Source organism: Limanda limanda, chromosome 5, assembly GCF_963576545.1.
Source record: "Limanda limanda chromosome 5, fLimLim1.1, whole genome shotgun sequence".
In the NCBI taxonomy this organism is placed as follows: domain Eukaryota; kingdom Metazoa; phylum Chordata; class Actinopteri; order Pleuronectiformes; family Pleuronectidae; genus Limanda; species Limanda limanda.
This window is the reverse complement of record NC_083640.1, coordinates 13,052,659-13,071,912: the sequence shown is the minus strand read 5'-3', so window position 1 is coordinate 13,071,912 and position 19,254 is coordinate 13,052,659. Positions and strand designations below refer to the sequence as shown.

General features: G+C 42.5%; 1 protein-coding gene across 1 annotated transcript in view; it reads right to left on the bottom strand.

Annotated features, from left to right (window-relative positions):
• The window catches only part of LOC133002032 (single-stranded DNA-binding protein 2), a 55,042-nt gene extending 36,015 nt beyond the window's left edge, over nt 1–19,027 (bottom strand). Inside the window, exon 1 of the mRNA XM_061071763.1 lies at nt 18,972–19,027. Within this exon, the coding sequence (XP_060927746.1) occupies nt 18,972–19,027 (56 nt within the window). The remainder of the gene's footprint in view (nt 1–18,971) is intronic.
• Nucleotides 19,028–19,254: the final 227 nt, after the last annotated feature.

The window sequence follows — 19,254 nt, the reverse complement described above, 5'->3', positions numbered from 1 at the left end:
ACTTTCATATTCTGATGTCGAGGATTCTCTCTGACTGGGGTCTCAGTTAGCCTAGCACCCTGCTGTGAAAATGAACACAAAACCCCACAACATAACGGTGGGACTCAATTCCAGATGCTCATAAGAGAAAAATCTAAAGTGACTGCAAACATAACGTACAGAGACAGACTGAAGGATACATACGCCTGGAGTAAGCGCTGGATTTCCTATGCACAGCATTTAAATGATACTGTGGTAATATAAAGACGTCTTGATGTCTTTGGTCCTTACGATGACCAAAGGCTGCAAACTATACAGCAGCAGAGGTGTAAATTTGTTTTTCTGGATGAGTTCTGGGCATTTAATCCCGCAAGTGTATGAATGGCCACTTGAAGGCAACGCTGAGATATTTACCTTGTAAACCTCTTGAGTGAACAGTGGATTAACCTGGATTAACATAAGCATTCATTTGGAGTCTTGTTTTTGATGAAACCAGCTCCTTTTAGCTCTATTTTCGTCTCCATCATCACCTGATGAAAAGCTGTAGTTTGCTGCATGGCTTTCAACAGCTACTTGCAAATCAATTATAACTCTTACACTGTATTGATAATAAAGTGAAACATAGGTGACTTAATACGGGGACCAAATGGATTTTTGGGGGACTGATGTTGATCCCAAAGAATTCAAATTCCAATATATCTGCTGATTTCTAGACTGTATAAATTAAGTTTGGCAATGATTTCTAAGATGTAATTATAAAACCTCTATGAAGAAAAAATTCTTGAGGCTTGATATTTTATAGTTAAACCACTTACTTTATCAACAATGAATAAAACATTTTTAAGAATTAAGGTTTTCATAATTCAGCATATGGGCAAAACTAAACGCCAGTTTAGTCTAATCAGCTCATCAGCCCAATTAAAAAATAGGAAATGTTGGCTCTTGATTTCTAAGGTATAACATCAGAGCAAGGAGGAAAACCACAGACAGAGTGAGGAACTATGATAAAGAGAGGCATGGGGTAACAGGAGCGTAGCAGAGAGAGATGAAAGGTTCTGGTGAAGAGAAGAAAGTGAAGAAGGGGGATTAGAGAGGCAGGAAAAAAAGGAAGCTGGGTAGGATGGAGGTGATGGGTGCTAGCATGATGAGCCCCGAGATGAATCCTCATGCGATCGCTAAACTTTCATATTCTAATGTTGAGGATTCTCGCTGAATAGTGTCTCAGTGAGCCAAGCACCCTGCTGTGACCTCCTTCTGAAAATTAACGCAAAAATTATTCTTTGAGTCGGGCTGAACCAGACATCCTCTAAGAGAAAAATCAAATGACTGCATGCTGTGCTGAAAACATAACATACAATAAGGACAGACTGGAAGGTACACAGGGAGGCTCTGCTTAGGAGTATGCACTGAATGTCATTATATTTTTATAAATGAATTTCAATGAGCTCTGTGTGAGAGGTAATAACAATGGAGAAGTAATCCTCGAATGAACTAAGTCATCGTCCCTCAGTTGAAATATTGTAATTATTCTCCGGATATGCTTACCTACTACAAAAGACTAAATTACCACCTTAAATCTCTGCTGTGTGTTCACAGCAAAGAATAATGTTAGTAAAAGCGACATCGTGAAGTATCTGCTGAGAGCTATAGTGTCTTTGAAGCACTTAGCTTTCAAAAGAATGGAATACCTTAAAGAATTATAAAGCAATGAGGAGAAATAAAGTAACTCCTTAATTTCTCATAGACACAAAAAGCTGAGAAAGCTGTCTGCACAACAGATTAGACTCTAGTTTGGTACAATGTTTTTAGACAATATGTTAAAGTTTAAAGCCAATTCTAAGATCGTCAGTAAAAAGGGTTGAAAACGAACCTGCTAAAGAGGTTAAATGTTTTTAGTGTAGACAGAACAAATAGGTCCTTGTTGTACAAATCTTCTATCCAATCTGTTCTACTTTCCTGGTATGAAAATACACATATGAAGGACACAAATCAGATGAAAGATATTGTGAAGGTGGATGAAAAGATGATTCCACCGGCAACATCTGTCTTGGACAGAATAAATGACCCCCTGCACAGTGAGTTTTTAAAATCTTAAGGCTGGAGATTTAAAAGAGTGTTACCTTGGCTGGTGGGGGGGTGAAACACTGAGAAGTCGCAAGATGATAAATAATATGTACCTTAGTCGAAAGAAATATTATTTAAATTCAAAAATATTATTTAAATTCAAAATTAAATAAATATTCTGTACAGTTTTGTTGTCTTGACTGGAAGTCAGGTTTCCCACCTGAGATGATAAACAACTGAACTGAACCAATGTTGTGCTTTTATTTTGTCATGTCAGAAATCTCCATAACTGTATTGTATCCAGCGTCTGCTTCTGTATCTTCTGCTAATGCAGCTTGTTTGTGTTATGTCACGATTTCTCAGGCTGCATTTCGTCAGTATGGGACTGATGCAACGCAGGCAGCGACAGCAGTAACCAAAAGTACAAAGACATATCCTGCTGAGCCATACTAAGCTGAATTTACAAAAAAACAACGTGCATCAGATTTGTTGAGGTCCGTCAACGAGGTGTAGATGCACAAAAATCAGAGGAATTCTTCCTACACTCTCATCAATATGAGCACCTTCTGGATGAAAGGGAAATCAATATTTGGGAGTTTTTAAACATCCAATGCTCCAGACTGATAATATAGCATTTTTGCCCCATGATTCCTTTTTGGAGGACACACACGTAAACATTGATAAATAATAAGTTGACCGACATACTGGCCTGGCGGATTTATCGGTGCAGCTGCGTTGCTTCAGCTTTAACATGCTGCCACTGCCTTCGTTCTGTATTGTGCTTCTATTGTTTAGTCCACCCCCTTCATAATAAGATGAGTCTAGATCAGTGATGGAGAGATAAAGTCCTGCTGTTAACTGACGTTTGCTCCTCTTTGTTTGTATCCTTGCTCACTTTCCTCTCACCGCAGCGCTGCAGGCCGCAGGAGCAACACAGATCCCTGTCTCTGACTCAGAGGTGGGATCATCGACATTATCGTCCTCATCAAGCTCAGGCCGACGGCGGCGCCAAGTCTCCAATCAAGCCTCCATCATCAAACAGAGGCCACCTGTGGATGAGGCAAGCGTCGACAGCCCGGGCCCCCCCGAAAAACACTCTGGCGAGAACGGAGAGGGACCCCGCCATGAGAGAGAGTGCCACGATCAAACTGCTGCCCCTGCTGAGGACAGCCCTGTATGTGACAGCCAAACACTTTCCCTGATTAATCAAGCCTAGCAGCAGGGCTTTATGTGCCATTAAGAGCCCTGCTAAATGACTTCACTCCATTCATTAAAGTGGAGCATCCTCTGCGGGCGGAGCCACTCGGCCAACAGACCGACACACGGACAAGTAAGAGCCGGGAGAGGGATGGTGGTGGGGCAGCGATGAGGGTGGCGAGGGCAAGATAAACAACGACAAATATAGACCCATTACAATGTTGAATAATTCATCTTATACGCAGGGCAATCGGGAAAACAACATGGGGGGGGGGGGGGACAACCAGGAGGATTATAGAGCCTTTATACATTGAAGTGCATCTTCAGAACAGGGCTATTTATAAACACACCTTGTCTGGGAAAGCGACAGGATCATGGCCAAATCACTTTATATGGAAAATCAGGTTCCAGTGGACTAATCCCTGATGCTTTTCATTACGCTAAAGTATAGTTTTAATGAATCTCTGCGGCCGAGCCGGGCAGCTAGGTGCGAGCGGATTAAATGTGTTGAAGCAACGTTAGCTGCCTCTTCTGACAATTCACATATGCACGACTTGAGAAAAGCCACAGTAAAAAGCTACAGTACAACTCATACACACAGTTTGAAAAGAGGTAAAGAGGGGAAAAAAAAGAAAATGGAAGAGATTATAGAAAGAACAGGCAATGATATGCATCGATAGTACAGAGGGAAGGACAAAGATAGGTAATTTACCAGTCAACAGAGAGATAAAGATGAAGAGATCGAGAGAAAGATTAGCAGCAACAAGAGAGGGTAGATAGGAGGAGGAGAAGAGAAAGAGCCAGGGCAGAGAATGGGAGGAGGGCAGGAAGACAGAGAGAGAGAGAGAGAGAGAGAGAGAGAGAGAGAGAGAGAGAGAGAGAGAGAGAGAGAGAGAGAGAGAGAGAGAGAGAGAGAGGGGAGGGAGGGAGAGAGTAAATGATTAATGAAAGGAGCTGGGAGGCGAAAGCAGTGGAGGGGAGGATAGGACGGAGACGAAAGAGGAGCGATGCTGCTGCGGCCTGAGAGCGAAACTGAACAAGGACAACATCATGAACTGCTGCTGCCGTCACACACCGTTGTCAGGGTGGATCTCTGAGAGAGACTGAGCTGGTATTAGGCTGACGCGACCCTCTAATTCCAGATTTGCACGAGTTGGAATGAACCCGACTTGAAAACCCTTGGGAGCCTGAATCGCAGTCAGTGAATAAGAGGATTTATTAACGTTGAAGTTATATAGACATAAACTAACAGGTCGTTTTGCCTGTTTTTGTGTTGTCATTAATTATAGAATGTTAAGCTATGAAACTTTATTATATCTACCAAGTAATTCCCCAAACCTCTACTCGATGTCACACTTGTTTATTGTAAATTGCCAAAGGAAGAACAGAGCTGAGTCTAGTGTGATTTGGACCATACATTGATTACTGATCAAGTTTGAATTCTGAGGTCTGCGTAGCGAGTTGAACATTTTTCTTTGTCCTCGGGATAAACCACGACATCAGAAACTGCTTCAAACCGCTAATTGGAGAACAAATATAAGCAGTTCAGTAAAGGATTCAAACTTATATACGATACAAACCACATACAAGAACAAAAATAAAGCTAATTCAGCTTTATTTTATGAAAAACATGAATATTAATATCTTCATTGCAGATAAACCAGGTAGGATGAAAACAAAGTTTTCCAACTTTACTCTGCATTGTAAAGTTTATTGTAGCACTGTTAGAGGAGGTCTCACTGTTCGTAATGATAATTCTGAAATAGGCCTAACATTAACACAGGCTAAACAAAACTGTTTGCAATGTGCTCTGCGCTGCTAATAACAATATTTACAGTGAGCAGGATATATATTGAAAGTGATGACATCGTACATGTTAAAACTGAGCATGTGCTGTAAAAACAACTCAAAACATTGAGATTATTCTGTACTTAAATGTGATAAGACTGTTCAAAGACTTCCATTAGGCTTCTTCAACTTCTCAGTCAAATACATGCCTTCAATTAATCCCCAACATGGCGGTACGCTGTGGGTCTATCGCTGGACGCTCGCTGATGCATTTCTAATTGGTATTTTTGCTGATGGTCACATTTTAAATCTATATTCTCCATTACCCTTCCACAGCAACCCCTGGGGTCTCCCTCTAATGGCTCCTGCTAAAGGCAAAGCACTTGAATGGATATGCTCACATAAAGTAGATTCTCTCTGACGCTGACCGGACTCTGCTCAGACTTTTGTTGAAGCTTCAGTGCGTAGCTGAGACTCAAAGTTTAACAAAACTCGTGTCTGCGTTTAAACAGCCCGAGAAGAGACACGCGTAGTTAGATAAACTGCGTTTTATCTGCTCATGTTCACAGATTTGTCTCACATGCTGCTTTGCTTAGAGAATGTTTGTCGTAGCCTTTATCCTTCTCCTTTCTACAACACATAGTAAAGCCCTTAGTGGAGCTCTGGCTGGGTGACAGGCCTCCAGCACCGGCTTGGCAAAGAGAGGTGCGGCCTGGCTAAGAACAGTCGGGGTGAAGAGCGCTGGCCGACTTCAGGAACCGTGTTTGAGAGGCTGATCCAGCAGCACAAATAAAATCTTGGACAATATGCAGGTGGCGGATAAATGCCATGATGTGAGTTATTGGCACTTGTTGACATACACAGCATAACAGTATACTATCTGTTATAAGCTGATACCACACTTGGAGGAAATACTTCTCATATTTTGCCACTTAATAAAAGAGGTAAAACTGCGAGGATAAAAAAGAAGGCAAAGCGTCTCTCTCTCTACATTCCTCCTGCGAAGAGAGGAATTTGCCAGTTGAAAAGATGAAATGTCATGCGTGTACGAGTCAGAAGAATGAAGCTCATATCCGGACGGAGAGGAAGAGTCCTGAATTCTTTGGCTCACCTCGGAGTCGACCTTGTGTTTACCTTTCATTAACTCGAAATCCCACAATCCTCTCCTCCCCCCTCCTCCCCCTTGGGACAGTCCAATACGAGGGGAAGATAAAAGCTGGAACACAGGCTCTTGAGAGACATACTGTACCTTTCAAAGGATAAAGATTTTAATGTTTTGAGTTAGAAGAAGTTTGAGATGCCCAATGTTTATCTTTTGTTACGGTAGGTATTTTTAAGCCATTTGTTCCAAAACATAATATCGTTGGCATCTCATTCCCAGTGATATAAAAGCAGAGGAAATCCCATTCTTATTTGATTTTTGTTGACCGACCGATCACTCAATAAACTCCAAGTGACTAATGTGCTGTTTTGATCTTTAACGAGGAAGGAGAATAATGTATGAGAGAGAAGGGAAACAAACATTCAGAAACCCGAGCTACAGTACAGCGACTGATAGCAGCCAATTTATCAAGATACTGTGACCACAAGTCAAACTGTAGCTTTAGACCTCCACCCGGTGTTGTGAGCACAGGGCACACTGTGTTCCCATGAAGGCTCCACCCAAAAACTGGTCACCATCACATTTTCTGGGCCATTGACCCGAACAGAAAGTCACACAGGCTAAACTAAATGTAACGGAATTAATATGTGTTCATGATTTCTGATTGTAACAAATTCAACTTTTAGAGAACAATATATATGAGATGAGTGTTTAATGCAACTGATCTGCTGAGCTACTATATCATCCAAAGAAATTCATAATGAGCACAGTTTAACAGGGATACTGTCATGATTGAATAACCCTAATTCTGTAGGTATTGTGTTTGAACATAGAAATATATAAAGACCTGATGTGGTTTCAGCTTAAAAAAGAATAAAAGAAAATTGTTTATCATATTAAAGTTATCAAGTATGACAATATAACTCTAAGTAAAATTATAAATTGAACAAACAAACCAAAAAAACTTAATTTATGTGTAACCGATTGAATTCATTTTTCAGCCACCGGTAATGTTACATTTTAAATATGTTGGCCAGTAATGTTGGAATATAAGGGAGGATCTCTAATGAGGTATTTGTATGACAACTCCTCTCAAGGTTACTTGATACTTAATTCAGTAAAAAACTGGAAATGGCCATAAGTCAATGACTAATTGTTCAGCTCTTAAGTATTTTTATTATTTTAATATATATTTATTATAAGCATAGTTTTAGGCGACTAGATCCTTCACATCAAGTCTGCTTTACTGTTTTTTGTTCAGATTCCTGCTTTATATCACTGAAAAGTTTGGCAACTGAATAAATAATATTTAACTGGCTGTAATTTTACATTCAGTGGTTCTACTAGTGGTTTTGCCTCACTGTGTGATACAGTAAGAATTTTTCTAATTTATTTAATTCAGGGTATTTGCCATTCACAGCTTGGTTTTGTTGAAGATGATGTCATCTTGTCCCGGGGTCTGGAGTATTGGTTTCTGCAAGGTCCCATAAATGTAATAAATATTTTTGCACGAATTTAGTTGAGAGAATCTCCGTCACAAACTGAGAAAAGTTTTGAATCCTGCATGAGTTAAGAAACCCTGCTGTGAGACAATATACAGGCTGACTGACTGTAGGCAGCTCTGGCAGGATTCACTCTCCCACTCACATCCTAAACAGCAAATTAGTGCAGCCGCTATTAAGACTCGAAGAGACAATACAATAAAAAGGAAGCATCCTCCCGTCTGATACAGACACAACAAGACAAAGTGAAACAGTTCTTGTTCTGTCAGCAGTGCAAAGACTACACTGTCTCGCAGAGCAGACAACAATACCCAGGGCTGAGATAACAGGAAATGCCAGCTTATCGGAGAGAGGGAGAAACAGAGAGACGGTGAGAGAGCATGATGCTCACTGTTTACCAACACGCTAACTGAGCCACTCTCCAGTCTTTTACATTTGAATCCATGATTGACGTACAAGTTTCACAAGTTCAAAAAGTGAGATTTGTTTGCAGAAAGTGGATAAATGAAAAAAAAAAAAAGAAGCAGAGGCAAATCCATCACTTTCTTAATTTGAGTTCCATTTCATTGGCTTTGATTTGTTTGGATTGAGTCACCTCTCGTGGGGAGTTTGTTTAATTTCACAGCTGAACGAACACCAATGATTTTTAGGAGTGTTTTCCTTGTTCAACTTTCTCTACAAGCTATTACAGTAAATCTTGAATGCATCACAGCCATAAAGCACAGAATATCAAACTGCTGTTTACATAGGAAACCTTCAGTTCAATGACAACGTTCAGTGATCGCGTGAAGCTAATTACTGTATTCTTTTAAAGTCCACAGTTTCAGGAAGATGAGGGTTTGGACACTAACTGAGCTATTGCATATAGAGTAAAACAGCTCTATTTTGTGCACAGTGCACCGTGCACAAAATAAATCTGGCCGATGACTGACGGGCTGCACCCAATTTCCATGAATGAGGGTTGATAAAAAATAAATTTTACTGATTTTATCACCTTATATTCTGCCCGCAGATCACTTAGGTCATCCTCAAAACAGCTCCTTTCAATTCAGCTCCCATTTGTTTGTTAGCAGCTGTTTTCAAGACACCACTTTCGTCCAGAGCCAGTCTCGCCAGTCAGTTCCCCAGTCTCGTTTAAAAGTTGAAGGGGGCTTTCTCTGTTGCTTCCCCCAAACCTCCGGAAAACTCGCCTGTCTTATATTAGATCCTGTCCCCCTGATAATTTTATAATTTAAAGTCCTACCGTTTTGTCTTGCTTTTGATTTTATCTCACAATTCGGTTAGTGTCATAATTTTATCTTATCTTATTTCATGTGTCTTTTACTCTGCTCTACTTTCTTTTTATCTTTCACCAGGGTTGAGCACTTTGTCTTGAACTGACCTATAACCTGTTTTAAACTTTTAGTCTTTTAGCCATTAAGTCGTTTGCCCAACATGTCTATTTCACAAGCTCAGAGCCGCAAGCATGATTCTTGTGCACAGTTTCATTCATCCTTCCTTTCTCTCTTACACGTATCCTCTCCTTCTTTACTCTCACTTGACACAGTAATGCTAAGGTGTTTCCCTGCTGCCCTCCCTAAATGAGCTCTGCTGACATCTCCCTGTCGTATACTGTACAAGGGACCTGGAATGTGACGGCCCAGGACCCTGCCCTCTCTCAGACAGTCCAGCGGCACACCATCATTGTTCAGCTCACACAATGCAACATTCCACAATCAGCCGCAACTCCAATAAAACCAGAGGGAGACGGAGACGACTAAGAGGACTGTACTGCTCTATCTTATAGGATTAGAATTCCTTTCTATGGGCCTCTAATAGGCCTCTATTCTTCTTGAACAACAAAGCTTCCAGATGAGATAAAAAAAAAAAAACGGGGAAAAAAACTCATACAGATGAAGGCAATCTAGAGCAATTTGCAGAAGAATGTGAGGCCATTAAGGCTTGCACAGTAGCTGGGGACTAAGTATAAATAAATGACAAACCATTTACAATAATGTATCTTTTCTGCAACATGAAGTTGTATAAATTAGCAGTAAAATGAATCAATGGAGAAAACTCACAGAGAAAAGATGTAACTCTAGGGCTGGACAAAAACGTTAAAGAAACAAACCTTCCATAACAGTCGATTGATAATTATCACAATTAATGTAAAATAATTATTTTTTTGAATTTAAATAATGATTTTAGCTGATTTTTACAGCATTTTTTTTACTAATCTGAGGTAGAACATTAAAAGCAAATAATGCAAAAGCAATGTATTGCTATATATTGAAGGTTGTGATAATGCCAATGATGAGCGCAGACAATTCATCCACACACAGATTTAAGACAAGAATAAATACTGACAGATATAAAATCACAAATTTTTCACATGAGAAAAAACCTACTCAATGACAATATTGTGTTAATTATCATCATAATTATCTTCATCATTTCTTTTCCAAGCCCAACATATAACATGTACTGACATATTCCATGACTAGAGCCATCCTGCTGAACTGTCGGACTGTTAGGGTTAGGTATATGGTTAAGAAATGGTATCAAGTGGACCGTAAAAAGTCAGGAACTCTGTCTCAGCGATATAAATCCTAACTGAGGGAGAATACTGCCATGCATTCAGATGGGAGAAAATGTCACGTTGGACTTTATAGGGATCAGTGGACAGGGAAGCCTGTTCAAGGTCATGTAAAGACAGTGAATCTATGTAGAATTAAAGCCAAGAAGTCTGACTTAACTTCACAAAACAGACGAGGGACAATTGAGACAGAGACATACAGTATAAAGAAAGGCAATGCAGCACGGTAAGAGAAATGTGTGTTTGTGTTTGCAGGAGAGGGGGAACGGGGGAGAGAGAGAGAGAGAGAGGAGAGAGAGAGAGAGAGAGAGAGAGAGAGAGAGAGAGAGAGAGAGAGAGAGAGAGAGAGAGTGTCTGAAGCAGTTCCTAAGCCTGGCCGTCACGCATGCTTAACCTTGCGCTAGCGCCTGTGCGATGCTGCTTGCATATCAATGATGGAGGAATATCAGCAGAGAGGCCTCCAACCAACCTCCACTACACTCCGCTGTTACACTGTGACAGGACAGCAGTGCAAGTTACACTGGAGAGCAAGGGAGCTTACTGGAAAAGTGAGGGTGACAGAACACACACACACACACACAATCACAAATATAGACACAGCTGGACCACAGCTGGACAGGTGAGGAACAAATGAGGATAATAAATGAATAATGACAAACAAAACTGTCAGGCTTCAAATGTAAAAGCACTCCTCGGCCGAGCCCTATATAAACAGCGAGTGTTGTTTCCACCATCTACTTTTGGCTGGAGCTCTCAGGTTACAGGAAACGCTCTGAGAGGAGTGAGAGAGCATCCCTACCGAGCTGTGGTCCGGAGAAACGCTGGGCATATTTGGTGTCACCAGGGGCAACAAAGAACTTCCTGACAAAACCACAAGTGCTACCACTAACAACATGAGAGATGCCTGACAGCGTGGATTGTAGTTTGCACTCATGGTCAGAAAAGCATACCCCCCCGCTCCGTCTGCATCATGTCTCCCACTCATCCACAGAGCACTGATCTAAATCCTTCACTCCCAACATGTCAGAATCTCAATCCCAAAGACAAATCTGTGACTAAAGCCTGTATTATATGGATTTTTGGCTGCTAATGCCGATAGGGAATATACATTTTCCAATACAGATTTTTTTTAAATAAAAGTTATTGGAAATGAGATTGAGCCTTAATATCTTACAGTTTAACCATAAACCTAACTAAGGAAACAAAATAAGGAAACACAAAAACAACCGAATACAAAGAACTTTCATTAAGAAAATAGATTTTATAAAGCATTTTAACATTAATATAAAATATCTTTCTGCATTTTTCATTCTGGATAAAAAAAGTGCAAAGTGTGCATACACCAATACCAATTTATCAGTGAAAGGCAAATACCGGCCGATGATAATGGCCAACCGATATACACGAGTCAGGCTCTAACTGATACACTAACTTCTACAGAGAGGAGAAGAGAGGAGAGGAAAAGAGACGAGAAAAGAAGAGAAGAGAGAAAGATGATGTGTTTCTAATTAAAACCAAAGCATTCTGGGACATATCGGGTCCTGAGGGACCAGCACTGGGTGATAAACCCACTCATCCGTACCCTGCATCTTTTGAGGGGACTGATAAAAGTCTTCCAGGATGCTGTGCCCTCTCTTCCTCGCCCCCCCCCCCTCCTTTTCCCACATGCTATCTGATGCCAACAGAGGCCTTTTGTCACATCGATCTTTTCCCAAGGACCCCAAAGCGACCTGTGAGGGTGCCCTCTGCAGGGAAACGTATGTTGATTGACACGTCACCCCTTTTTTTCCCCCCGCCACGTCGATCAGAGGCTGTCTCCTCTCGCTGCGCACAGCTCAATAAGAGGCTGCTGCTTTGATAGTAGTTCTGTGGCAAGTTACGTCTCTGGCAGCGGGGATAAGAGAGGGACTAGGAGGGATGCCAGCAGATAAAAGACGACTTTTAACAGCCTCTTTGTGTTTGCAGGTTAAAAAGTGTTTAATATCAGAGCCTTGTCAATCTGTCCTCATCACTTCTTCTTCTTCTTCTTTTTTTTACAGACAGCTGTGTACACCCCATCTCTTCTCTGGTTGTCTTGTAATCCCAGACTGATGCTAATCTAAACTGCTGTGAGGATTAAATGCACTGACGGCAGTTTTGAGTCGATATCTTTCACTGCGTTGACGACGGGCGACAAAAGAGCGCGGTGACAGTTCTCTGGGTCCTCACACGTGTTCACAAGTGTCCCGTGAGAGCTGGAGAGGCTAATAGCTGTATAATGATCACTGGATGTTGTAGTTCACAGTCACACAGTCAGCGTGACAGACAGATGGAGGTTGATTTTGAGGGATGAAACATATGGGGGAAATGTTGTAAGCAGACGGCTCAGATGGGCTTACAGATTCAGACACGTAGTGGGATCTCTATTGACCCAGAGCAACAAAAACACAGATACACACACACACATTTTTATATTGTTCTCTGTGGACTTACAGCTCAGACCCAATGTGGCTCTTACGAATTTGTGTATGTGTGGGGTGAGAGGTTTCCCACTTTTCAACAAGTCCCAGTTTAAGGCCATTTTCAAACCTGAAAGTCTGAACCAATCATCACGTCTTTGTAAACATTTGATCAGGTTAGTTTCGGTTTCACTTTACAATTTAGGGAGCGGACAAAAGGCTTTTGTATGACATACGTCAGTCCAATGGTCATCACCTATATGTGCGCTGCGTCTACTGTGTCTACTTCGTACACTTAACAATTAACAATGTTTGCGTGTCATATTATATCTGTCTGTCATATTATATTGTCAACGGCACAGCAATTCAGAAGCTGGCGCACAACCAAAGTAGGCTGAAGACGCATCCGTTGGCTGTGTATAAGCCCCCCCAAAAAAGAAGGACGATGCCCAAGCGGCCCACGGAGCGACCGGTGGGTGATGGCCCGTTGGTCTATGGACGGTTTCTGGAGAGACCAGTAAGGCTTATGGTTCTTTATATTCTTCTGCTTTTTAACACTGTCTCAACTTCCTGGAAAGGGTGCGACAGTCCGAACCCTTCAAAAACTGTTTTCACACTGCAAATGATCTGGACCACCCGTTTGGTTGGACTAAAGTTTGGTCTGATGGTCCAACGCCCTATTTTCTTAGTTTGGAATAAACTGAAAAACTAGAAGGTACGGACCAAACTATGCAGGTCCAAGCTCCCTCAGTGATCCACAGACAGATATGTGTGCAGAGTGCAATGGTCTGACATTCTGACATCATGGAGCATTGGACCATGAGGTCCTGCAGGGCATCACTTTTACATGGACACAAGGATTGTCTTTCCATTTTTGCGCTTTCTCTCACTCCGTCCTCGTTTTTTAACCTCTCTTATTGTTGAAGTAAATATTCAATTTGTTTTCCATCATTCGAGTTTCGAAGCTCATTTTCTGTGCTCAGCCTGTCAATTTACTTCAGTTGACCAGCGACATATGTTTGTCCTCTGGCTTCATCCTCTTGTTCACGCTCTACCAAATGATCGTCCTTTCTCGCTCTACTAATGAGCGTCCCTTTCATTTCACATGTGAACTGAAATGTAGCAACAAAAAACAACTTGTCAATTGCATTCATCAGGTCGAAGCTGGCACGGACATAATCAGATTCCCTGCCCATTTGATACAAGTCACTGAGAGGATGTGCATGTGTGTGTGAGAGATACCGCTCCGTTTTTATGTTAGTTCTCCTGTAATGTGACTCACTGTCACAGCTAGAGTGGCAGCCTGAACTGCTTCTGTCGGATATAAACACTCCCAGCATGTATTGCTTTGCCTCAGTCTGCGCAATGCTGCATTGGCAGCCTTCTGGCAAGATTCTGAGGTGTCTAGGTTCAGGAGCAGATATGCGTGTATGTGTATGTGTATGTGTGTGTGTGTATGTGTGCAGAATGATGATAATCCTCACCGCACTAGAAAACTTATAACCGACCAGACTGATGGTTGCCACCTGAGCAACAATGACACTTAATGACAGATGGACTTTTCACAGCTGTGAGTTTACAGTTTTTGTGTATTAATATGATTTGTGGAGAACAAATAACACACAGGCTGTACTATCTAGGAAACCAAAACCACTGACAATAAAAAAAGGCGTTTGCTGTGTGAGTCTGTGACAGAAATGGAGGAAAGTGAAAGGACTTGCGAGAGTTTGTGTGTGTGTGTCTTTGTGTGTGTGTGGATTTCAGGCACAGTTTGTTCCATGATTAACTTGCAAACACATGAAAAAAGGAATGTGTACTATGTGCTGCGATGCAACTCACTCAGGACCACAATCCGCACAGATCTGATGTGGAATGTGTTAGCTAACTGCCAGTTAGAAACCTAAACTCGTTGAACAACTGCAGTACACAGTCAGTGGTCGTGTAGTGTCACTACGAATCAAAATCAAGTGCAGACCGTAACACAGGTAGAGCCAGAGAGAGAGAGAGAGAGAGAGAGAGAGAGAGAGAGAGAGAGAGAGAAAGAGAGAGAGAGAGAGAGACAGACAGACAGAGAGGAGGAGAGTCAGAGGGAGAGGGGGAGAGGAAGGGCTGAACAGTGCTGCGGTCTGAGACTCACAGTGTTCACTACAGGGACATATGTATAAAAACTGCTTCCGATTTCCGGACATCCTGACACAGACACACACACACACACACAGACACACAGACACACACACACACACACACACACACACACACACACAGACACACACACACACACACACACAGACACACACACACACACACACACACACACACACACACACACACACACACACACACACACACACACACACAGAGCAAAAAAAATATGTTTCACCTCATTAAGACCCTGCTCTGGTCCCCATAAGGTCTATATACACTGCTCCTGACAATGTCAGTGTTTCTAGAGTTTTTGAAATGTTACTTTGAGCCACATCCCTGTAGCAATATCTTTCTAGGCAGATACCACAAATCCAACCTGAAATATGTAACACTTAGAAGTAAGTCATAAAACATGTTGTTTATGTGTATTTATGCGTTTTTTGATTTAGGTGGATCATGAAATATGCTTCTAATATTTTGTGCGGTCTGAGTTTGCCTAGTCTGTAACATGTGATGCAAAGGATATACAACATCGAAAAATGTAAATTATCGTTAATAAATGTAGCTGAATGTAAAGATTTAAATTCCGTTTAAATTGTGTTTTAATGTAAATTTACAGGACACAACAGCTCAGCTCACTTTTAGAAGGTGAAAAGTCAAAGCCTGTGGACACAGAGACAGTAGATATACATGCAGTTTCACAGAAAAGAGAAAATGAGACTTCTTACATTTTGTTTAATCCCAAGTGAATTCTGCATACAGTTTGTTTTATCTCCGAGTGTGTGCATTGTGTGCACAAAACCACCGGATAAACATTTATGAATTTGTGCAAAAAAGACTGCTGAGGTAAAACAAGTTACCGAAATGCTTCTGTAGCCTGGACACATCGCAGAAAATCAGGTGCTTATCGCACACACACGCAAACACACACAAACACACACAGGCAGGTGAACAGAGCTACACAGAGGTCAGCTGCATTTAGAGTTCCCCTACATTTACATGGGCCAGACGCCAGACCCTCTGTCTGCGGGGGTCCATTCAGAGGTCAATACTACAAGACTGTAAACTAATGATCCAGCAAATTCCCTCAGTCCCGCTCTCTCCCCTCCTCCTCCGTCTTTGCCTCAATCTGTTGTTGCCCTCCGTCTCTCCCACTCGCTGATCCCCTGCTGCTCTGCAGAAATGAGAAACAACTGAAGCTTCAGCCGCGCTGGGTCCGCTCCGCTTCTCTGATACACACCACTGATAAACAAGGCTGCTTGTTAAGAGACAAATGAAACTCTGCCTTTGCCTGGATTTTCTTATTTTTTTTTGCCGTTCTCTGTCTTTTCATCTGGTGTTTTCTTCACTCCAGTCCTTTCTTTTGTCGAGGCCCTGGCAGTAACGCACAATGGAACATCACCCTTGCATCAAAATGTAAACACAGATAACAAAGTGATCTGCGACAACATGGAGGTCTACATGAAGCGTTAAGATATCTGATCTAATGGACACTTCTGTCTAGATCAGCACAGACGGTGAAGCAGCTCTTGGATCGTGTATGAACATCTCGGACAAAATCCACTATGAAACAGAAATGACATTTAAATGGCTGTTGTATCTGACAGAACTTCTAAATAATCTAAATATACCACTAGATGGTTCACTTATTATAAATATACTCTATTTGTCGATGAAATCTTATGCTTAATTACCCATAAGTATTTCAATCACACAAGTTCTGGTGTCCGTTGATGTAAAACCGCTCGAGTTGATCTGAAAATGAGATTCTAGTTGCTGACAATCGCATCTATGAGCAACATTTCGGTAGATGGTTGCTTTAAATGTACAAAATGCAACTTCAGCCACAAGGGGTCTCTGAATCTTAAAATCAAACCATTTGATAATGAAAGTCGGCACCAGCGCAGGCTTAATGGGAGCTGCCGATGAAAATCAACCTGCCTCAGGTGCAAATCATTTTTACGGATGAGGCAATGTACTAATGTCATAATCACATTAGTGAGAAGAAAATATGCTAACTGGCTAACAGTGTGTTTTTCCTTTGTCATGTGTCATTTACCCTGGAAAGTTAGCAGAGACAAGCAAAGCAGGTAAGGCAGGTACACGCAATTAACACGTGACCAAAATGAAACGTAGCTTGAACAGAATTGGGGATTTTTCTGGATCTGAACATTGCCGGAAACATTTCGGATGATTTAAGTTCACAAGGCAACAAAATGTAGAACATAAGTCCACTTGTTTTTAGACATTTGAATGAAGAATTGTTACCTATTACATCTTTTAACCCAGCAGGTAATCTGCTCTTTGGCCATGATATCACAGCAGGTCTCTTCCTCTATGCAAACTGTCAGGGGTCCTCTGAAGAACTCTTCTGCAAACTAGTCAGCCAAAAAGCTTCCAACAGACACACACTCTCTCTCACACACAAACACACACACTAGGTTACATGTGTTCACACAGAGCATCCTCCAAGCCTGAAGGAAGCACTCCATCTCTGGCCCTGTCACTGCGATGAGGCAGCCACAGATCCCCACTGCTCAAACCTATCCATATCGATTGAGGATAAAGAATGGGGCTCAGGGGAAGGAGCTGAACACTCCATCACACTGTTGACTAACATGAATGGACTGGATTCTGAGGGAACAATAAATGAGCAGCGGCAGTTGCGAGTAGAGGTGAGAGGATTAATCTGGTCTTTCACGACCTTAAAGGACCCTCGCAAGTGAATCTTACCAGTTAAATACAACACAGTGTCACTTCATCATCACTGTTTTAGTTATGTCCTAATGTAGCTGTGTCTCAGTACCCCATTGGAAGACCGATCGCTTCACAGACTGTCCCAATTCGAAGGCTCCTCCAGACCAGACCATCTCACACCAGTTGGGCCTACGTGGTCTACAGGATGCAGCCATCATCGGCTGCATAGACCGGGTCCTCAGACGGATGTGGCCCCTGAATTGAGACACAGCTAGTAACTCTTTTGCCCCCCCAACCAAGAGAAGGCAACCAACTATAAATGTTTTGGTCTGTTCACATCGATACGAACACATTCTCCTCGTGTACGACCATCGCTGGTCACCTGACCCCTGAGCAGTGAGTCCTGAGCAGCCACGGCTTGTTACATGCATCTGAGCAGGAGGTCTTCTGAGAGTCACTTCCATACAACAGAGACCAAACCTTCACGCCACATAAACAGTTTTCCCGGGCCCATGAACATTTTAACTCTGTGTGGCTCAAAATGGTCAAACTGTACAAACGCTCAAATGCACGTATCTAATGTTCATATTGAGCATCTTTTTTCCAGTGTTAATGATTTGTATAAGCTGTTCTGTATGACTTATTATGCTCAGCATAAACATCAAATATCCTGATTCGGATTCACCTTGGATCTGTCGATCCCTGATAGTCTTAGAACATGTGGATTCATAGTTGATGTTAAAAACACGCACAGGGAGATTAGGTAGAAAAATTGCGTGCATGGTTAGAATTTTTCTAATAAATACAACAATCCTGCTTGGAAATTATAACTACGTTAAATCTTAAATCTACTGTACAAAATCTGAGAAGGATTCCTGGGTCCAAAACTCTGTCACACCACAACCAGCATGTCTACTGCTGATGCGTAAAAGACAAGTGCCTGTTCATCTCAGTCTAACATGCCCAACTCTTGAGAGACAGAGACGGGGACAGTTGCTGTCTCTCCAGCTGAGTGTCTGCTGTCTCATGTCCTCCTCTGTGGCGGGGACTGGACCCAGCGGAGCGGCGATCCACTCGCTCCCTGCTGGAGGAGGCACTCCGCGGAACGCTGGGTTTACGCACTAAGTTGCCGCTTCCATTGCGCACGGAGCGACGCGAAGGTCTAGTTTCAAACTGAGGCGGAGCGGTAACACAATGAGCACATGTCAAACACAACAAGGCGATTCACGATCTACAACAACACACACAGCTCGAGATGACAAGAAATTAGACAACAAGCAGAGAGACAGAGAGAAACGCCTGTGTAAACAAAATGTCTCTGTTCCTCCAGAGGGAGCGGAGCAGTGAACTTTCCCCGGCCGGCGGAGCGCGGAGCCCCGGGAGCCTCCCTCCCTACTCCCGCAGCCGGCTGTGTGTGACTGCCGCTGGCCGCTCGCTCTCTCCCCCCCTTCCTCCCGGTTTCCTCCCCCATAAATAACACTTACTTCTCTCTGGCCTGGCTGTCGGACGGCACGTTGCTACTCTTGCCTTTGGCGTACATGCTTGCAGAGAGCTCCGATTGTCACGCACCTGTCAACCCATCACAACCTCCCCGGGCACAGCCCCGTCACCATGGCGACACACGCAGCGTCGGCTCCCATTGGATGCCCCGCTGGTCGGGACCGCCCGCTCGCCATGGCAACCGCCAGTGAGTGACAGCGGCTCGGCCACGCCCCCATGGAATAACTCCACCCCCGTGTCTTTGGCTCTCTTTCTTTCTCTCTCTCT